This window comes from Mixophyes fleayi, chromosome 1 (assembly GCF_038048845.1).
Source record: "Mixophyes fleayi isolate aMixFle1 chromosome 1, aMixFle1.hap1, whole genome shotgun sequence".
Lineage (NCBI taxonomy): Eukaryota > Metazoa > Chordata > Amphibia > Anura > Limnodynastidae > Mixophyes > Mixophyes fleayi.
This window is the reverse complement of record NC_134402.1, coordinates 429,137,947-429,158,892: the sequence shown is the minus strand read 5'-3', so window position 1 is coordinate 429,158,892 and position 20,946 is coordinate 429,137,947. Positions and strand designations below refer to the sequence as shown.

General features: G+C 40.0%; 1 protein-coding gene across 3 annotated transcripts in view; it reads right to left on the bottom strand.

Annotated features, from left to right (window-relative positions):
* The window catches only part of TTC33 (tetratricopeptide repeat domain 33), a 272,691-nt gene that overhangs the window by 110,477 nt on the left and 141,268 nt on the right, over window positions 1-20,946 (bottom strand). For all 3 annotated transcript variants that reach the window (XR_012678783.1, XM_075184155.1, XM_075184147.1), the window contains exon 3: window positions 17,999-18,080. Coding sequence is in view for 2 of the 3 variants with exons in the window: in XM_075184155.1 (XP_075040256.1) it covers window positions 17,999-18,080 (82 nt within the window). In the remaining variant the exon portion in view is untranslated. The remainder of the gene's footprint in view (window positions 1-17,998; window positions 18,081-20,946) is intronic.

Below are 20,946 nucleotides of genomic sequence, written 5' to 3'. Positions count from 1 at the left end.
GGGAACTGAACTCATGACCCCAGTTATGTGAGGCAGAAGTGCTAACCACTAGGCCACCGTGCAGTCATATTGCAGTTCCATAGGACGTTGATTGCTGTGAGTAATATATAAACAACGGTATCGTAAAAGCATAAGTGATGGGGGGTGGTGGCAGTGACCTTGTATGCGCTGCATATCATCAGCTTTAGGAGGCCATGGTCTTCACTATTGTGGTGGCAGAGAAGTGCCATGTTTCCTAAAACGTCCCTACCCCCATTCTTCATTTTGCTGATGCTGTCACTCATATATTACTACACCGGCACATGCATCAATGCAACCAATAGTTACTCCAGCTGCCGGTTGGTACCCAAATTATGTCTGCAATTGAGCTTTGCCATAAACGGCTGTGTTTTCAATTAATAATTAACTTACGCTAATGGTGTCTACAAATTATATATATAACATTCTTACAGAATTCAATAAAAAGTACAAAAAAAAGCAGTGCACAAAAACCAATGTGTATTAAATCTCCCAGAGAAAAAAAGCATAAAAGTGAACCACAGACAGCTTTTATGCCACCAGAGTTATATAACAGAGAATGTGAGTCAAACGAGCATTATATTGGGAGAAATTAAAAAAAAAGGGAACATTAAGAGTAATGAGTGGAGAGGCAGAAATGGATATCGGACAAAGTTTCACTTTTCCAAAACATTGATCATTATTTGGACCGTGAACCTATTTATAGCTGTTTAACACTATAACTGGACACTTCTGTTGAAACAGTTTTCAGTTTTATTTTTCTGAAAATTTTCCATTTGTTCAACACTTACTAATAATTTTGTGTCCAATAAACAGCACATTACATAAAAACGTGTTCTGTGTTATTTGGTTTGTACATGATGTTTTTATAATGAAGCTATGATGGATTTATAGTTTCACAGTTTGATGTTTTGATTGTTTAGAACACAGTACATGGTTTGTAAGGCTGCATTATTCCACCACATGAGCTGTCATATTGATGTCATATGTTGTTCTCTGTTAGATTTCTATAAGGTGTGATCCTGCTACTTGCTCGATAACTGAGATGTACAATATTGACCATCTGAAGTGTTACTTCCTGCCAAAAGTACACAATGACATTTGAGGCTGTGGTATACCAGACTAGGTTGTTCCATGACATGTGGACGTAAGCAGCCGTTACACTTCTACATTTATGGCACTACGCTAATCTCTGGAGTCGGTCATATGATAGATAGATAGAGATAGATAGATAAATACAGATAAACACACAATATATATATATACACACAACAATCAGCCACAATATTAAAACCACTGACAAGTGGTCATTTATATGCAGTGGGCATTCGGAAAACTATATCTACTTTATGTTCTAAGGTACATTTTTCGGTTGCCCCTGCTGATTTAGATGCACTTAGATCTAAATGGGAGGTGGATTTGGGCCCTCCTCGGGATGAGCTGTGGTCCCATATGCTTAAAAGTCTTCACAGAGATAGTTCCTGTCTTGGCTATCAACAAATTAATCTGTTTAAACTATATAGGGTTTACCATGCTTCTGATAGGTCGGAGGAGTAGTCCTTCATCTCTGAAATGTCACACCTCTATGGGTGATTTCTGGCATTTATTGTGGGATTGTTCGGTAGTGAAGGGTTTTTGGTGGGAGGTTTGGAACTGTGTTATTAACACAATTCTAATGGCCCCTTCAATTGGTACTAAGTGGCGTCTATATGGTATTTCTTTAGAAGAAATTACTAACAAATATATAGCTACCTCTATTTTTAATCTTATGACCTTGGTTAAAATAGTGATACCTCAGTCTTGGCTTGCTCCTTATGGAGAGTGCTAGTCAATGCTACTATGCAACATGAAAGATATATGTACACTTGTAGGAAAGTAAAATATAGTCTAGATGGTATACCTCCAGATATCGAGCAAGGTCGGATGATCCGATGACCTCGGAGTAATTCTTACATTAGAGGATGAAGGCGGGGGGGGGGGGGGTCATTTGGCTTGCCCATTCTGTGCATTACCATACTGGTAGGTTAATTGGCTGCTATTAAATTGCCCTTAGTCTCTCTCGGTCTGTGTGTGTATGTTAGGGTATTAAAATTATAAGCTCCAATGGGGCAGGGACTGATGTGAATGAGTTCTCTGTACAGCACTGCGGAATTAGTGGCGCTATATAAATAAATAGATGATGATGATTATTAATTTCTTTTTTCTATTCATTGATTAATTATCTGTATTTACAATATGTTATTGTGGTGAGTCCTTCTGCATTGATTCAATCTTAAGGTTGTTACATGTGTTGGATTTTGCTCATGGACTATTTTATGGACATACCATGTATGTTTATTTTCTTAATCAAGATGTTACTCTGATGAGATGGGCATTATGATATACTTATGTATTTTGTTTTGCTCTCTGTGGTTTTGTCCATTGTGTCTTTTTTTGAGGGTGAAAATTAATAAAAAATGTAATTGATTAAAAAAAACAAACCCCACTGACAAGTGAAGTAAATAACACTGATTATCTTGTTACAATAGTTCCTGTGAAGGGGTGGGATACATTAGACAGCAAGTGAACAGTCAGATCTTGAAGTTGATATAGCAGGAAAAATGGGCAAGCGTAAGGATCTGAGCGACTTTGACAAGGGACAAATTGTGATGGCTAGAGGCCTGGGTCAGAGCATTTCCAAGATGGCAGGTTTTGTGGGGTATTCCTGAAATGCAGTGATTAGTACCTACAGAAAGTGGTCCAAGGAAGGACAACCGGTGAAGCGTCGACAGGGTCATGGGCACCCAAGGCCCAATGGTGCGCATGGGGAGTGAAGGCTAGACTGTCTGGTCCAATCACACAGAAGAGCTACTGTGGCACAAATTGCTCAAAAAGTTAATGGTGGCTATGATAGAAAGGTGTCAGAACACTCAGTACAACGGAGCTTACTGCGTATGGGGCTACGTATCCACAGACTGGGGTCAGGGTGTCCATGCTAACCCCTGTCCACCTCCGAAACTGCCTACAATGGGCACTTGAATCCACAACTATACCATGGAGCAATGAAAGAAGGTGGGTTGGTCTGATGGATTACGTTTGCTTTTACATAATGTGGACGGATGGGTGCATCATTGTTTACCTGGCGTAGAGATTGCACCAGGATGCCCTATGGGAAGAAGGCAAGCTGGCGGAGGTAGTGTGATGCTCTGGGCAATGTTCTGCTGAGAAAGTTTGGATTCTAGCATTTATGTGGAAGTTACTGTAACATGGATGACTTTATAAGGATATTGCTGAAAAACGTTAACAACTCATGTTTCTGGTAGGCAAACAGACTCCATTGGTAAGTGAGTACGTTTTACCTCCTTTGGGAAAAGTAATTTGTTTACTAATAAAAGTCATATAATGCACTGTGTGCTCCTCTTTTCTCTCTTTGTTTATTACTGAGGATTGATACAGAATCAGAGAAAAGTCTCCATTTTTTCAACAAGATTCCTATTGGATATATACATACCACTTTCACTTGAAGTCAAGTAAGCATATTCACATAAGGGGAAACTTCAGATGAGACCTTCACATATCTAGGGCCTGATTCATTAAAGAAAGTTAAGCAAAAGTGAGCAACTGAGGCAAAACCATATTGCATTGGAGGGGGAGGTAAATTTAAAATGTGATAGCAGATTTATATTTGGGGAAGGGTATATCCTAGATCAACTTTAAATTTCAGTGTACAAACGTATTTGTGCGCTACATGAAAAAACAACCAGTATTTTCCTTATGTGCAAAACAATAAACTAATTTGCACCCCTTGTATTGCAACATGCTTTTGTCCAGAAAACTTGAGTAAGAAAACTTACTAAATTTTTTTGCTTAACTTTCCTTAATGAATCAGGCCCCTAGTGTTTAGTATTCCATATTACAATATTAGTTGTTTTTTCTTGCTTGTGTCCTGTTTTACAAATCAGATTTTAAGTTTGATATATAATATATGGTTTATATACTATTCACTATTTCAAGTAATATTACATCAATATACTACACTATGTATAGTTTATGTTTTTTTCACATGTCCCGGAGGTTCTTATTGAAACAACATAGAAGAATCATTAGACCGTCTATGGACTTACATCGTCACTGTATTTAAATCATTATTTATATTGTATTGTTTATTATATTTATATGGTGATATTGTGTAGTGTCCCATCGAGGTGAATTGTTTTTCTTATCCTTAGGACACAATCACATAGATCACAATGGCCCCACATTCCACTTTACCTACTTGCAATAAAGCAATGCAGAATGTGGATCAAAATAGCAGTAGCCATTGAAGTTGAACTGTTGCCCAGGCAACGTGAAGACGGCCATTTTGCGAGCTGAATCTATTTGTAAAAATGCAGCTTTATCAGTTCACTAGGAGTGAGACAATATGGTTACGTCCACTATATATAGGTGCTAAGTTCTACTCTAGCTCAGCAGAGACATCAATTAAAATGTTCTAAAGAAAGCAATAGCACCACTACTGGAAGACACTACAACTCACCTCCCATACAATGAAGTTTTAGCATAATTGCAATAGGACATTTTTCAGTTGGAGTAAATGCATTGGTTGTCTAGGGCTGCGGTGCTTAATCTTTTTTTTTTTTTTTTTTAATCTGAGAAAGTGCGGATATCTCATTGTTCTGGGACCACCAAAATCATATTTAGCCACCCGACTTGGGGTCCCAGTCCATAGTTTAAGCACCTCTGTACAAGGACAATATTAATCACAAAGCTCTATTGTGAGATTTTGTATCAAACTGGCTGTATGTACCGGACATTGGGCACAATGGTGGAAAGGTGACAATCTATACAAGTGTTTTCCTTCTGAAAAATGAAGGAACATAAAAAAAAAAAGTTTAGCTTAAAATTGTTGCAGCAAAATACAATGACACTCATCACATTATCCAACATATTTGGGTCTTTGAAAGGGTTTCAACCTGAGCCAACACTGACCATGGCAGGATACTAACTTGTGTCCAACCAGGGACTGAGTTATCAACGTCATATCAGCTTGCACTGCAACCTAACACGACAGATAGACGTCTTCTAGTAGTGGGGGGTGTTGGGCATGTAACCTGCAGGAACTGACACCAGGTGATTGACAGCCTCTGGGCATCATGCACTAATGCAATAATATGTCAACATCATACAGAATAAACGTGGCACTAGACCCACAAAAAGGTGCCATACCCACAATTTATGCCCCACAGCTTTATCTCCTATTACTGCTTCTTAAATGATTTGTGACTTTTACACTTCCAGTTATTCCCCACTGTATACGTACAATATGAGTGGGTAGTAAAACGAGTACACCCTCTGAGTCAGTCCTTCATTTAAGATTTAACATACAGTATATGGCACTGTTATACTTGTAGACCAGGCTAACTCAATTTTGGGACAAATCTTTCAGGTTGCAATAATTACATTAAAAAAATCTGTAAATCGCATAGGAAACTAATTGTTTGATACACAGATAGACAGATAGATATGAGATAGATCATAGTTGTCCACTCACCAGGAATGTCCGGCAGACTCCAGAATTTTTGGGAGCTCTGTCAGACTCCCAGGTGAGCAGGGCAACCTCCTGAATCTTGCCCGCTTTATTGGTGAAGTTGGTGGTGGGGGAGAGAGGGTAATCGTGTAATTCTGGCCCCACCCACTGCTACAATAGGCCAAAATTGGTTTTGTATGGCATACTGATGTGATTAGCATGGCCATGCCCCCAATACATGGCCAACTTTGGAGATGTCCAAGAGGAGTGATCTCCAAAGCTGACAAGTATGAGACAGATAGAAAGGATAGATAGATAAGATAAGATAGATTAGATAGATAGATAGATATGTGGCCGCACATGTACTTTAGATACTGCCCCTGCCAGCAAAAAACTATATCTCCCAGCATGCAGTGGGAAGATTGAGTGTGTGAAGAAGCCATTGCAAGCAGCAGTTGGAGATTATGAGAGTGTAATTGGAATCTGAGAGACAGAGGAATATAGGAGAGAGAGAGACACCCTCAGAGAGTATAGAAGACTTTACAGTGGAGAGTGGAAGAGTTTACCAAATACCCAAGCAGAGTAAAGCCATCTTGGACACAGATGCTGCAGACCATTGGGGATAAGTAACCCATGTTTACCTTGTTGTTGATCTACTTGCACTGAGTATATTTGTTACTAGTCAGGAAGGGAACAGGTGGGGAGACCTGAAGAATATTTTATTATACCCTTTTGCGGGACTGTAACAAGGGTGAAGTGTAGGGAAAGATAGTTAGGGGATAGAGACTGAGTCAAAAACTGAACCAAACACCTTGACATTATTTACTATATGTAGGAAAGCCCCAACTGTGTGGTTGAGGAGCCACCTTGTACTAAAGTGACTGTATACTCACACCTAAGAGAAAAAGAGGGAACAACAGGGGTGTAAATTGTATTCTACATTCATGTCGAATTGGAGGAAAAGGGAGTGTGGTTTATCAAATTGCCTGGAAAAAGTAACTGTTTATTGGAGATAAGTAAGATTACAAAGTGCCACTATGTGGGATTACTGGTGTTTAACCAATATTGAGGAATACAAGGAACTGTGACGTATTTGCAACCGTAAAGACTGTTTGCTCTGAGATTGAGAAGAAGAGATCTGCGGGCAGCACGGTGACTTATACCCCGTTTAAACTGCCTCAAAAACCAGAGTTATTGCTTAAGTGAGCCCTGACCACCCGGGTTGAGGCTGAGCGTGAACGGGTCCCCTGCATCTAAACGGGTCGGATGACCCGGGAATTAGACCCGCGTCTTATGCAGAGTTATTCCCGGGTGCGACCCAGGTAGATGCCAGTCTGAATGGTGAGACCCGGGTTGAAAAAAAACTATTGAAAGTTAAAAAAAAATCAACATCACAAGAGGAGCCAATCAAAGCTCCTCTGATGTTGCCAGGGAGACCGGGGCGGAACAGGGTTCAGTATGAACCTGGTCGATTCGGGAATTTGCCGGGGTGGGAGGCTCTGTTATCTGGCAATATCCCGGGCGGGTTCATATACCCAGGATATTGCCGGGGTGGCAATGTGAAAGCAGCATTAGTGATTAGCACTTCTGCCTCACAGCACTGGGGGCATGAGTTCAATTCCCGACCATGGCCTATCTGTGTGGAATTTGTATGTTCTCCCCGTGTTTGCGTGGGTTTTCTCTGGACGCTCTGGTTTCCTCCCGCACTCCAAAAACATACTGGTAGGTTAGTTGGCTGCTATCAAATTGACCCTAGTCTCTCTGTCTGTGTGTGTTAGGAACTTTAGACTGAAGAGACTGATGTGAGTGAGTTCTCTGTACAGCGCTGCAGAATTAGTGGTGCTATATAAAAAAATGATGATGATGATGATGATTAGTACTACCTGCTAAAAAAAAACTGCATAATTGCACTCATCTGCTTATTATACAAATGCTTTTTTTATGATATGTGTTAGTGAAATTGAAAAACTGTTATTGAGTTTAATGTACAGTATAATGCTGGTGAGAAGTATTGTGTCTAGAGTAATATTGCAGGATAGCAATTAAAGGAGTTACCTCTAAGTGGTATATAACAAGTAAGACACGTTTAAAGTATATTTAGTATTAGTTAGTCCTGTTCATCTGATATAGTAGAAACGTGTATATCTAAGTTGCTGTGTATTAATTGTGCTTGCTTCACTCAAAGCTACCCTTACACCACTGCTTGATTTATAGAGATATATAAAACTTACAAAACCTTTATGAGTCCATGTTTCACTAATAAATGTGCAGTTGTGGCTTATAAAGACCAGCCTGGTGTATTGCTATATCATTTGTGTGTGCCTGTGTTCTTAAGTAGGGGGGCAGAGGTTAAAAGTTTATATACAGACAGGACCAGGGCCGGACTGGCCATCTGGCACTTCTGGCAAATGCCAAAAGGGCCGATGGGCAGATGGGCCAGTCCGGTCCCAGGCAGTCGGTGCACGGTGTACTGACAGCGTACACCGTGCACTGACACAGCGTGCATTGACAACCTGGTGGCTGGCTCCTCCTCAGGAACCAGCCACCAGATCACATGTGTGCACGCTGCACTGTCGAGTCGGCCGGATCTGAGGAGCGTGGAACAGAAGAATAAAGAAGACAGAAACAGGAGGAGAAAAGAAGATGAAAAGGTAAGTACAGTAAAACGGGGGGAAGGGAGATAGAGGGTGACGGATGCCACACAGAAAGCAGGAAAAGGGGGAAGAGAATGGCACACAGAAAACAGGAAAAGGGGGGAGAGAATGGCACACAGGAAAAGGGGGGGGAGAGAATGGCACACAGATAGCAGGAAAAGGGGGAAGAGAATGGCACACAGAAAACAGGAAAAGGGGGAAGAGAATGGCACACAGAAAACAGGAAAAGGGGTCTGCCAGCGTGGGGTGCCCCTGCCATAATGACAGACCAGCCCAGGCCATTCAGCATGGAGCTAGAATAGCTAGGAAGATTGGGTCCACAAACAAATGCAGACCCCCCCTTCCTAGTACTACCCAGCCCTGTATTGAAATTACAGCACTAGGGCTCTTCCCACAGCCCTGGGCAGAGGACGTGGGGTAACAGCAATTTAATTAATGTAAAGAAAACGCTGTGGGTTACCCATTGATAGTGCCACTAGCCTGGGCTGGCAATAGTAAAATCAAGAGGACCCCACGACCCCCTCCCCTGATTTTGATAGTACCAGCCTATGCTGGCAGCTCTAGGGTTGGTTCAGTTATTTATTTATTATTTTACATTTACTTCAGTTTTATTTTGTTTTGTATTTTTTCGTTTTTTTACTGTATTGGCAGCAGTATTGCAACATGTTCATTGTTATCATTTCAACTACAACCCAGATAGATAGATAGATAGATAGATAGATAGATAGAAGATAGATAACTATGAGGTAGGTAGATAGATAGATAGATAGATAGATAGATAGATAGATAGATATGAGATAGGCAGATAAATAGATAGATATGAGATATAGATAGACAAATAGAAAGATAGATAGATATATAGATAGATAGATAGATAGAGAGATAGATAGATAGATAGATAACTATGAGATAGATATGAGACAGATAGATATGAAATACCGTATATACTCGTGTATAAGCCGAGTTTTTCAGCACATTTTTGTATGCTGAAAAAGCCTTCTCGGCTTATACACGGGTGAACTAACCTGGTGTCCGGTCCCTGAGCTCCTATCTTCCGCAGTGGAACGCATGTGCGTTCCACTGACAGGAAGTTCGGCATTTGGAACGCAAATGCCGAACTTCCTGTCAGTGGAACGCACATGCGTTCCACTACGGGGTAAGTGAAAGGCTGTCTCGCTGTCTCTCTCGCTGTCTCGCTGTCTCTCTCGCTGTCTCCTTGTAAAGTATATTTGTTGCGCTGGTCAGGAAACAGTGTAGCTTTATATTAAGTTGGTGCACATCGTAAAATAGGGCAGCTAATAGGTCCATGAAAATATTGTGCCAAATATACAGCGCTGGTAAAGTAAAAGGTTAAAGTGTGGACTACTTGCAAGCCATCACATCTCCATTAAAATATATGGAAGACATGTAGTGCATGTTAATTTAAGATAAATAGACTAATGCATACAAGACCATTCACAATTATCCTTGGAATGCCTGGTTTTCGGGAGTGTGAGTAAAACGAGAATGAATGGCACATAAACATTTAAAGTCCTCTAATCTGGACTTTAATAGACCTACAAAAGATCTGGTGAGAATCCCTATAGAAATGTTTGAGTTATGACATCATTTTTTAAGACTGTGATTATCCTGAGTGTTTAAAACTCTGACTGAAATTACAGTAATTAAACAGAAGTGAGCTTTTGAAGAAAAAAAAAATTACCAGTAGCTGCTGCATTTCCCACCCTAGGCTTATACTCGAGTCAATACGTTTTCCCAGTTTTTGGTGGTAAAATTAGGTGCCTCGGCTTATATTCGGGTCGACTTATACTCGAGTATATACGGTAGATAAATGATAAGGGCAATTATCTTGCACAGCAGGATAAAACCTGATTGATCCTGTGTCTCTTCATTGCGCTGTCCAAGTATACATGAACATTAATAGCTACCAGGCAAAGAACCAGATATCAGTCTTGATCCTAAATTAATCTAATTTACTCAATTGCTATATATCATTGTTATGCAATGTCTAGTATCCTGACGGTCCTAGAAGATTAGAATCAATTCTTCTCTTTTGTAAAGAAGTACTGTGTACTGCTCCAGAGTTGGATTATTAGTGCACATTAAAGCTAATATCTGCCAATATAGCTTACTCATAGCAGTCATGTGCTTCTTCCCTTCCATCTCCAACTCTCTGCCTTATACGTTTCCTGATCTCTGTGAGCAGGAGCCAAAAGCTGGATTTTATGACACTCTACTCAACCAGTTATGACCGCAGATTCCAAACTGTGTGGTTGATACAATTCCCCAGAGTTTCATACTTTAAGATTTTTACTGGTGTCTTTTTTTTTTTAAACGTTATTGAAATGAATAACTTACCATCACTTTATAAATACAGAAAACAAATGCACTTGTGTGATTTTCCAGCACAAGGGGATATGATTTACAAAATACTTACTGGAATTGGAGTCATTTTGTTATTGACTGTACCATCCAGTCAGCCTTAACATTTGCCCATTTTTTTTAAAAGGAGCGTCAAACATCTCCAATTTCACAATGGGCCTCCTATCCTTATTTGGTGTATAATTGTTCCCAAAATATTATCACAGGAAGAATGCTTTTAACTGCACCCACCGTGACACACTGCAGCACCACTTTCTATATACAAAGCCAAGTGCACTGTCCACGCTTGACGTGTAATTGAACAGACGGCCATACATCATCCTAGACATGTGTTATACCGGCTGCATAAGTGATCACAGCTACCGTAACCGCTGCAGGTGTTTATATCACCAGCAAATGCACAACGAATTATACACAAGAAAAATAAAAACATACATACATACATACACACCATCTGCAAACATTCATTCAAATAAATCGATACAGGAACTCCACTGAAAAACAAAGCTGTCTAATTAAAATCATTATGCTGTGTAGTAAAATGTACTGAAATAACGCCCAATACTTGAAATAGTTCTTCCTGCCTAAATTCTCCTGTTGAAAACTCAGAAACACACTGTTCTTATCTACCGAATCTACTGATTACCTACTATAAATTCTATGCATATTTGTACATACCATATAAGCGACAAAGACGTTCTGCAAGCAAAATAAACAAACAGGTGGTCACAGAATTCCATGGCGACTTTTGATATCTGTAATAATTTACAGCAGGAATTAATTATTTTATTATAATACACACTGTTTCCTAATAAATACTGAATTATTAGCAATGACGGCATAACTGATTCTTTATACAGATAATTATTTAAAGGGGTTTATACATATAGTAACATCACTATTATATTGCCATATTCACCTGTATATTCCTATATTAATGCACAGTGCTGTTTCAGCACATTCCTAAACGGGAAGTAAAAACTTTAACATAATCTTTTGCTTTTCGAGAACTCCGTTTACTAGGTTCAATGTGCTTCTTCCATGACGACTCTGGAGTTGCACAAATAAAGGAACTGGTTCTAGGAGTCAGGGATCCTTGCTGTCAGGTATTATCTGATATAAAATAAGCCCAATTCAACAAATTAGCACATTAATGATATATGGATTTAGGATGAAAAGTGACTCCTATAAGCAATGAGATGCTGGGATTGCTACGACTATCGCTGGTACAGACAACTTGCAATGTAGAGGAAGACATAGAAACCGTAACTGCATAACGCCTGTTTTGATGTCTGCATGGGCGAATGCCATACTCAGAGGTGCTAGAGCAGGGGTCAGGGAACTTTTTTACCTTTTACCCCCAAATATATTTAGAAACGCCGACTTTACCCCCTTGATTTGAAAGGAAGGAAATCATATATTATTAATTATTGGAATTCAAAATTTTATTGAATCTATTCAAAATTTCTTTGAAAGCTTCAACTTCAAAACTTCAGGTTTTGGAGAAATGATGTTGCTTCATTTTTGATACGAGAGCAGCATCGATATTGGGGCATTTTGATGTCAGAGCAATTTGGATACAGTCCTCAGCGTCCAATTGATTTCTCTGCTTTGTTTTTATGTTCGTTAGAGTGGAAAATCCTTGTTCGCAAAGGTAGGTTGTTGCAAAAGGCAGCACCTATTTGACTGCCTCCTCATGTGCAATTTTGAATGCCTTTGCAGCGGTTGACATCCAGAAAATATGACAGATCTGCTTTGTTTTCAAATGCAATACCTGCTTCATTATTGTATCGAAGCTCAAGAAGTGCCTCTGCCAACCCTTGAGGCTCTTCTGGTACAACAGCAATTTCACATTTAAAGGGATCTAGAATCCAACTGACAGCATGTGAATCGGCAGCATTACCCCCAGGAATTTCATTTTTACCCCTTGGGGTAATTTAGCCCTGTTCCCTGACCATGGTGCTAGAGGGACATCACAGAAATGCTAATCAAACTGTGCCACTGGGCCTGCACTTCACCGATCCTCCCCTTTACATACCATCTTGATGTTATACAACTTCTTTTTTGTTTTTTAGTGTAGACCTTATATGTCCAATATTGTGCCTATTTTTTGTCTGTCACTAATAGGTCGTAGTAGAAGCATAATGGATGTCAAACAGCAAGGTAGGCATCATACGGCTCAGTAGCTGCCGTGGCACCATAAGTCTCAGCAAGCACTGCCAGACTATGTCAATAAGTCTTAATAAGCCACAAAGCCCAGCTTCACACCCTTCACAAAAAAGCGGAGTCTATACACAGCTGTTATCTGCTGTTCCTGCCTTTTAGTACTTTCTGATTTACCTTCACAGCTATTGTTTTGACAGACATTGGATAACTGGAGCAAATAATCTTTAATATAATCCATGTCATCAATGCTTAGCCACAATAGTGACACAAAAATACAACTCTCGAATTTAGAAACCATTAAATAGCTTTTCCACCTACAGATAACTTTAATGAATTAACTCGCACGAGCCCTCCTTCAACAAAGGTTAAATACACGTCTTCATCTTTCTTGGTTCCTTTTGTATATTTAAGGCATGTATTTATATAACCAGGTACGGTTGTTTAATTGCTCTTGGATACATCACACAGCTGCTGTCTGGATACAATGCAGAGGGCACAGCAGAGATGTATTTATCCCAGAAAAGAAACATTTCTTCCTGGAGATATACATATATGGGTACAAAGGGCGCTCAGAAGTACAATGTATGAGTGAATAAATTAAAAACATGTGAAGATGAAAATCCCCTTTTAAGTTCTCTGCTGTATGATTATTTACAATAAACAATAAAACGGTTACAATGTATCACTTACAAACAACAATTGGAATGTTGAACTGTTTTGGGAGGGTTACCTTTAATTTAGCTGGACATGATGCTGCATATGTTGTCATAAAAGTATAATAAATGTCCTTTATTATCCTATAAGTGCACAGCTACTGCCTGAGAGGATAGTTTACAGGGTCTCACAGTTGATTTACAGCAAGTGAAGAGTGTTCCTGAGATATGTCTACAACATTACACTAGGTGTAAAAAGCTTTTTAAGTGACTTGTCAGTCTCTGCAGAGATACGGGAATCACTTAGTCCACTCCAGACAGACAAGGCTTTACATTACACATTAAAGGCACAGGAAGGCCAATATATTAATGATACATTTAAAATAGATGAACAATACTGTCATCACATTGTGTCGCTTATCTTGGTGTAATATACAAATGATGTTAATATATGTATTAAATCCGTAGTCTCAGTAGAAAAGTGGGTTCTGGATCAGTTGTCACTTATAAACAGTGAGTTCTGATGTCATCACTTATAAAGTGTGAGCTCTGATGTCATCACTTATAAACAGTGAGCTTGGTGTATTATAAGGCATAATGTACCCCTCTATTGTAAATTATTCCGGAATATAACTCCATATTGTTGTGACTACTTGGCTAACAGCATCATGCTTTTCTATGGCCTTATCAGTGTGGAGTTTGTATGTTCTCTCCGTGTTTGCGTGAGTTTCCTCCAGGTGCTCCGGTTTCCTCCTACACTCCAAAAACATACTAGTAGGTTAATTGGCTGCTGACAAAAATTAACCTAGACTGTAAGCTCCAATGGGGCAGGGACTGATGTGATTGACGGAAAAAAATTCTGTACATCCCTGTGGAATTGGTGGCGCTATATAAATAAATGGTGATGATGATAGTCAGAGAACTCCTCAGTGCATATTTACAGTAAGGAGTGTACTATCCTATATGTAATCAGTTTTTTGTCGCGTTAACATATCGTTTTCTAAATGGTTACATTTGATTTCACTATCGGATCTGGATTCAGTACTAAAAACACAACTACAACACGTATTTTAGTACTTGGGCAGCAATTTAGTGGTGGTGACGATGCTGTCATTACGTATGAGCATCTACCTAAAAGGAGTGAGGTGGTCCCAAAGTAGACAACCTCTTTAATAGGTTATATAGCCCGCCATAGATTATAGAGGTATAATTGTCCTTGCAAGACAGTATAAAAGGACTGAATTAATGCATATAGTCACAGACCTTCTTGGTGGTTTCTAATAAGCATATAATTTACACTAGTATCTTGTAACATGTATAACACACATGTGATAAATAATATGTCTGCAAACATTTATGTAGAAATTTTGCATAGAAAGATAATACATTTATAAAGGTAATCTTTCATTAAGGGAAATGTGTATTTAAGAGATAATACAAATCATATAGTGGTTTATATAAGAGCACCTAGAGTACCCTATTGTGAAGTGGGAACAGAGTCCAGCCACCTCAATTTTACAGTGCCCCAGGCTTGGAGGCGGGTTTCCAGGCACTAGGAAACCCCCCTCAGTTTGCCTATGCTTTGTACATTGTATTTGAAAAAAGACAGCACTGCAGCTGATTTACTGACATTTTGGTGCAAAATTTGCACTGAACTACAGCAACCAGTCGGTAATTAGCTTTCATCTGTCTAGTGCAAGTTATACCATTGCTTGTTATGGTTTAGTGCTAATTTTGCAACTAAATGCAATGCTACTAATTTAATATTGTGGCCTCTTATAAATAAACTAAACTGCAAAACACTGACTTATGAATAATCCAGCTCGATGGCAGAAACTTTGCATCTGGAAATAACAGCTGACAGCGGGAGCAATAGTATGGCCATTGTATCATTACTGGAGTAAAGAGATCTATTAACGGCTAGAAATGAAGGGTCACGTGTACTGAAATCAGCTGAGGGAACAAAAATCAGCAAATTTAACTATACTTGTATTGTGTTTTTTTCCTGCCAATTTTCTGAAAATGAATGTGAAGCAGGTTGGGAATGAAACTACTTCACATTATGTGCAGTCGGAATGGTGGAGTTTTTACTTACAGTGTTCCTGATGCAAATCAGATTTACTAAACCTTCTAAAAAGTAAAAGTGGAGGCACTGTCAGAGCAAACAATCAGTGATATATAGTGTTATAATATGAATATAATATGCATACAGAATAGCTAGAATCTGATGACTTGCTTTTTAGTAGAGATGCTCAGGCTCGGTTCCCCGAGAGCCGAACATGCCCAGATCCGAGTATCGGTACTTTTACGCACCCTCAGAATTGAAAACGAGGCAAAACATTGTCGTTACGTCGTCGGATCTCGCAATATTTGGATTCCTTTTTAAGATCCAACATAACAGTGGGTGGGAGGGAGGGCGGACCCCCATTATTCTTTTCTGCCACTGCTGTGTGCCAATGTGTCCTAGATGTGCTAGGAACTGCCGTGTGTTTCAGTCATTGCTCTGTCACTTACCATCAAGCCAGGTCGCTGCAGTATTTGTCCTAAAGTGTATGAAAATAATGTTGTGACCTGTGAGGTGGTCAAAATTGACTGCAAATGACTTGAAATTAGTGTTATTGAGGTTAATAGTAATGTAGGAACAAAAAAAAGAGCAAAATTATGTGATTTTAGCATATTTTAGGATTTTTTCTAAAAAAATCCAAAACCAAAACACACGAGGGCGGTTTTGCCAAAACCAAAACCAAACCACAAAGCTAATCCAGATCCAAAACCAAAGCCAGTTCACGGGGGTCAGTGAGCACCTCTACTTTTTTTCCCCGCAAAGTGCTGCAGAGTGTTTTGGTGTTTTGGGAGCAGTCATGAAGGCATTCCGTGGCAATGTAACATCACCCCATAGAGGTGCCCAAGATAATCTGTATAGTTCATGTTCTGCAGTATACGATAATGAGCGTAGCTGGACATTGCGATAATGTCTGGCGACTAATCGTTTCAAAATTAATTAACCCCTTAAAATTTTGATAAATCGACCACATAATCTTTTTCTTGCTGCACGTATTTGTATCCTAGTATAGGAACTAGGTGGGTGTCCAGAGCAGTACTGAGCACTTGATAAATCTTTGTGGGGATACCTGCAGCCGGTCCGTTGTACAAATCATTCTGAACATCCTCTTTAGATTGTAAGCTCCTGCGAGTAGTGAGCTCTCACCTTCTGTTCCACTGAATCCCCCATATTGTATGTTCTAATTTATATGGCATATTGTACAGGATGAATAATAAGAGCATGCTGGGGCTTTTTAAATAAAGGATAATACAAATATTGACAGCAGAAAAAAAAGAGCAATTAGTCCATATAGTCTGCCCATTTTACTTAATAATAATAATGTAGCCTCAAAACAGACCTGATTTAACCCGAGCATCTTCTAACTCTATCAGTAAAATAATGTTTTCTAACAATACTCCCAGTAATTTAATACTATATGTCCTTGGCTTACTTTAGAAAATTCAATAAGGAGTGACTGGGGATGGAACCCAGCATCATCTGTGTACACAGCAGACATGACAACTACTACACACTACACTGCCAGTAAATGATTTCTTTGAGTACAAACACTCTAATTCTGTTGTGCATATTCCTTCTATAGATACAGAGAAAGGTATTTGGCACAGCTGACTGAGTAGTGCCTGTAAATAGTTTGGCTCTTACTGCTTTCATCTCCAATGCTTTGATTTACACACACAGCTGAGGACCTTGAAAATAGGGACACTCCACACTTTCTACAATATAGTTTATTGGCTTCGGATAGATCCAGATAACCGGTAAACCTGGAATTGTTTGCTTTCTGTTACACCCAAGTACTGATGGGAGACCAGAGAATTACATTTATTATAAGGCTACACAGTGAATTTCATCCAAACCTTTAAGCCTGCATCCCAACGTCAAGAGCACCTAATTATATGCAGGTCCTACACTAACCTATATGCTTTAGACACCATTAAAATGCAGTTAAAATCAGATGCACAATGAGAATAAAACAAACTTTGAGATTATTTTATTTGGATAACTGAAACATTACATTTGACCACTGTTACACTGAACTCTATGGGGGGGGGTCATTCCCAAGTCCCGTGGGAGCCTTGCGTGATTCACGCCCACGCGCTTCTCTGGATATTACGGTAAGTAAAATATCTCTGACGTTTGCTTACATCTCTATGGGGAAATTCAATTCCCAGCAATGAGGAGCGCGGATATCGCGCTGTGCACATTGCCGGCAATTATGGTAGGAATGTCGGCTCATCTGTTCAGCAGAGATTGCAGCCAGAACATCTGTGCGAGGTGTCTCCGCGGACAACCTGACGCCAAATGAAATCTCCCCCTATGAGGCGTAAGCAAAAATCAGCAATGTTTTAGTGCCTAACATCCAGCGGAGTTTCATCCCGCGAGGATCCGATGGGATTTCGCAGGTAACTGAACCCCCTTCCCCCATGGATAATATTTTATTTTATGTGGACAGAGCAGGGAATCATGGACAGAAACAAAAGAACACCCATTAATTAAACATAAAGAACTTGCTAGAACAACAATGAATGGGTTTAAATAAAATAATACAATTTGTTACCTGTGATTTCATCTCATACAAAGCAGCATCTGTTGGAGTTAATTGGATTCCTTCATCCCATTTCTTTACAGCTTCCGAGTGCCTGAAAACACATAAAAATTACCATTTAAATGACAGGACATATGTTAGCAACTCTTGACATAAATAATAAATAAAGAATTAGCAAACTGCTGGAGCCATGTGTCTCGTCTGACATATTGGGAGAAATCCCGGGAGGAAGGACAACGGATGTCAGAAAGGTCATGAGATCCCCCTGACTTCATATAGTGCGGTTCACATGAGGAACAAAGCAAGGTCTAGGGGCAATCATCACTGGGAGCCCAAGTGGAACAGACATCCAAACACGAATGTCACGGCTGCACTAATTGTTTTATTTTCCTGCATTTTCCAGTGAAACCTGTCATATTAATTACTTGACCAAAAGAGAAATATAATATGATTTATATGTTCCAGTAAAATAATAACCCCAGTGTGTTTGTCATGAAGGATAACAGCCAAGCGCTTGCTTGGAACTACCAAGAAACAAGTTTTAAGCTCTGCATCCTATAGGCATGGGAGAACCCCAGCATTAGATTTCATGTACAATCAAACCATTTTTTATTTTCCAGAATACTGTCCCTTTAACTTACAACATGTTGCCTGAGCAGGGGCCCCTTTTAATTTCTGGGCCCCGGGGCAGCAGCATAGGACACTGTGGGTATTTATGCCTCAAATAGGGAGAGATTATGACTTGAGATTACAAAGACGGTCGGATAGATAACAAGGGTTAAGAAGTGAGAGGTCAAGTGAAAATAACAGGGAGCGTTAAAAGTAAATAGATTATGATAAGTGGGAGGTAAATGCGAAACATCCCTTACGTAGCCAACTGTCCCTGCACATATCCCTATTTTTCATAGACCAACTGCACATAACATTAAGTCTGCATGCTAAATGTCAATCTTGCAGTCAATTCTTATTCATACTTGGCCTACTCTCCCGGAATTCCTGGGAGGCTCCTGAAATTCGGGGAGTCCTCACGGACTTCCGGAAGAGCAGGCAAATCTCCCGGATTTGCCGAAATTCACGGCATTGAATGGAGGGGCGGGATTGTATCACGTTGTCAGGCCCCGCCCCCTCCATTCAATGCCGTAAATTTTGGCTTTTTATAGTGGGGGCGGGGCTATGGTGACGCGACAATGTCACCACGCCTCCCTTCTACCCCATGTCACATGACTGCTCCCCCGGGTCTGGTTAAGTCTCCCAGGAGAGCTGGCAATTCTCCAGCATCTGCCCACTTCCTAGTGAAGTGGGCAAACTTTAAGCCCACCCTCACCCCCTCTGAGACTCCCAGAGGCCAACCTGGAAAGGTTGGCAACTATGCATTTAGCTAATCTAAAATATTGATCTAAAACCATAAAAAGCAGGAGGTTCTGTTAGCTGGCAATAAGCTGGCTGAAGAATGAGTGTTGTGTTACAATGCCACTTGCTGTTTGTTATTCTATGAAGTAGATTTTGTCACACTATAACAAATGCAGATGAAGTGGCTGGAAAGCAGGAAAAGCAGTAGGCAATCACTGAATGCTAACCAGAGCAAATCTGTACGGCACCGGAGAGTCATAGGGAGATATGGTTCTTGTATACTTAACAAAACAAGCAGCATTGGTATACGATGCCAAAATACAGACACGTTACAGTGTGCAGAAATGGGCTTCACTTTCCAGGAAATACAGCTCCTCACATGAGAAACATAAGAAAGCAGCCTGGCATTCACACACAAGCACTGGTTCACCGTGACTTGTTTAGGTAAAATCGGGACTGTCCCACCAAAGCTGGGACAGGTAGGTGATATGAAGTAGGTATACATGTGTGTCATACTCCCGGCAAGTAAGGGGTTAGTCTAGGCAGGAGGTCCAGCAATTGAGAAAGGGTATTATTTTAGTTTAAATTCAATCTACTGTATCTTTTACCGTGAGTAGATCCTGCAGCTGTACCACAGTCAGTATTGTAATGCTCACAGTCTAGGTTCTTTCCTTAGACACGGTGCTCATCATAGCTCACTGTGTACAGTGTAGGGTTTAATCTTGGTTGTGATTCTTCAGCTATTGCATTATTGTAATTGTGCACATTGCTGTACAGTAGATTAGCCCTTTGTGCAATGGATGGTGACTGGTAGAGTGCTAAACAGTGAAAACAAATCCTTAGTAAATAAAGTAGGAAAGTAGGAAAACCAATAATACAGGACTGGACAATTTCCAGGTGCTATGTAGCCAATGTGCATTAAAAATTTCTGCTGGCGACTGACCTTTATTGAGGTCAAGGAATACAAATCTTCCCTGAATGCTTAACATAACCTGGTGGTGCTTAGATTTGATTGAATATATCCAGAATTCAAAGTTATTTTTCCCACCCATGTAATAAGGGGAAAGCAGCGGCTACCTTGGGAGAGATAAATATTATCGACACCTCCGTTCTGCGTCTCTTCCACTCTCATCACATCCTCCCATTCCTGGTTACAGGTCTTTCTTTGGGCTGAACCCACTTTGTGGAATTCCCTCCATCGCACCACAAGACTTTCCTCTAGTCTTCAAACCGTTTTTTGAAAACCCACCTCTTCAGAAAAGCTTATAATATTCCTCAACCACCCTCTTAATCTCCCTAGGTTACCCTATCATCAGCCTCTACACAGCTAACACAAGACAACAACCTTCTGACCAACATAGTTCTGTGACTGAGCATACAGCCCACTAAATATTTTGCAACCTTTGCATTGTAGCTGGAGAAATATTCAATATGATGTAGCACTTACCCTTGTGTATCAAACCATTGTCCCATAGATTGTAAGCTTGGGAGTAGGGCCCTCTTACCACTACATATGTATGTATTACCCAGTATTGTCTTATTACTGTTTGCTCCCAATTGTAAAGCGCTACGGAATCTGCTGGCGCTATATAAATGAATGTTGATGATGA